Here is a 1,651-nt window from a genome sequence, read left to right as displayed (position 1 = left end):
TCCTACCTTCTTAAGCCAGAGAGAACAGGTGGTGGGTGGACACTTGTCATGTTTCTTTTTTCAAAAGCCAAGATTAAAGTATCAAGCCAAAGGATGGGAAAAGAAGAAAACCAATTTTGTCTAAGTATCTACTATGAGCCAGGAATTAAGCTACATATTGCGCACTCAGTCAACTCTGCCCGTTCCCACCCTCATTCTAAATGGAACTCAGCATGTCCCCACAACCAATGCCTAGCACAATACCTGGTCACAAGTTGTGCCCAGCTTAGCACATAAACATTCACACGCTCGTCATAAACATAAAACATATCATACACAGTAGACACACGCATATAACACACCTTAAAGCTACACAGCACAAATCACATCCAAGCAAAATCTATATCACACCCATAGCACCTATAACACAACACATGCTCTGCACTTATCAGATACAAATGTCACACATATTGGGATAATAAAGTTTTTTACAAGGAAGGGAAAATTATGTGACTTGGGTAGGCATAAGTAGAGCCAATATTAGGAAAAGTCCTGGGTTAGTCAAGAGAAGATGCCATATGAGTTGAATGTTGAAAAATTGTAGGAGTAAATCAGGCCAATGGGACAAAAGGGTATTTCAGACACAAACAGCTTAGGTAAATTTATGGTATCAAGAAACACTGTGATGCATAATTCTAAGTAGTTTGAAACTGTTGATATGTAAATCACAAAGTGGAGAGTGGCAAGATCTATTGGTGTAGGTAGGGCCCACCACTTGGGCACAGATCCATTTACTAAAACCTAGGTAGGCGGGTAGACCTTCTAGGTATCAATATACTCTAGCACTCGCATGTCCTCTATGCTATCAACATACCCTTTCATGCTACAATGGAATTCAATGTGGCTGTAGCTCCTTTTCTCTGTGTAGCTATAATTGAAATTCTTCCTTTTACAGCTGAGTATTTTGAAGGGTTGATGGGCCCATACGTACATATTTCTGTACCGCTCTCTCCAGGTCTTAAAACAAATATTCGCAATTTGGTGCCATGCGATATAGAGGAAGATGTGAGAGTTCTTCTCTTTCAGACCCTCTATTTCCCTCATGAGGACATCACACTTGTATTGGTTGAATTCCAGGCTTGGCCTCAGGTGGTGCTGTTTCATGAACTGCTTCCGGGAGAGGTTCTGGCCATGCATGAGCTGTCCCCACAGGGGGAACAGTAGGAGCAAGACAGGCCCCAGGATGTTTACAGAAGATGCCATCTCAGTCACCAGGGCCACCTACAGGTGTACAAGGAAGAGAGAGGAAAGCATTATCTAGACACTGCCCTGAGAGCCCAGCTCCACCTTAAAATCCCTTTCCCTTCCAAGACAGATCCTTGGGCCCAATTCCACTATTTGGTTCCCAGCCTAGAACATGCAAAATCTCATTAGAATATCAGCTTGTTGAGAACTGAAAATCGGCTGTAGTCTGAGTGACCCAAGCACAACATTGTAAAAAACAGATGTTTATTTTGAGAATTGCAAACATTTCCTGCCTGTCCTCTCTTGTACCTGACCAATTGCCCTCCAGGTAGCTCCTTTTTACCCTCTGGATCAACTCCCAGGATAGTGTGTGTCCAAAAGAGAATGGCATTTTAAGCTTTGTGTGTTTGAAGTGCAAAGGCTTGTC

The 1,651-nt window shown here is 42.6% G+C and overlaps 1 protein-coding gene across 1 annotated transcript; it reads right to left on the bottom strand.

Moving 5' to 3' along the window:
• Nucleotides 1-801: 801 nt before the first annotated feature.
• Nucleotides 802-1,244, bottom strand: EDDM3B (epididymal protein 3B). The gene has a single exon (XM_049897498.1). The coding sequence runs from the start codon at nt 1,240-1,242 to the stop codon at nt 802-804; it is 441 nt and encodes a 146-aa protein (XP_049753455.1). The 5' UTR covers nt 1,243-1,244.
• Nucleotides 1,245-1,651: the final 407 nt, after the last annotated feature.

Source organism: Elephas maximus, chromosome 10, assembly GCF_024166365.1.
Source record: "Elephas maximus indicus isolate mEleMax1 chromosome 10, mEleMax1 primary haplotype, whole genome shotgun sequence".
NCBI classification, from domain to species: Eukaryota; Metazoa; Chordata; class Mammalia; order Proboscidea; family Elephantidae; genus Elephas; species Elephas maximus.
This window is presented reverse-complemented; position numbering and strand designations above follow the sequence as displayed.

Coding starts and splice junctions, on each gene's coding strand:
- EDDM3B (XM_049897498.1), bottom strand. CDS start 1,242: ATGGCATCTTCTGTAAACATCCTGGGGCCTGTCTTGCTCCTACTGTTC.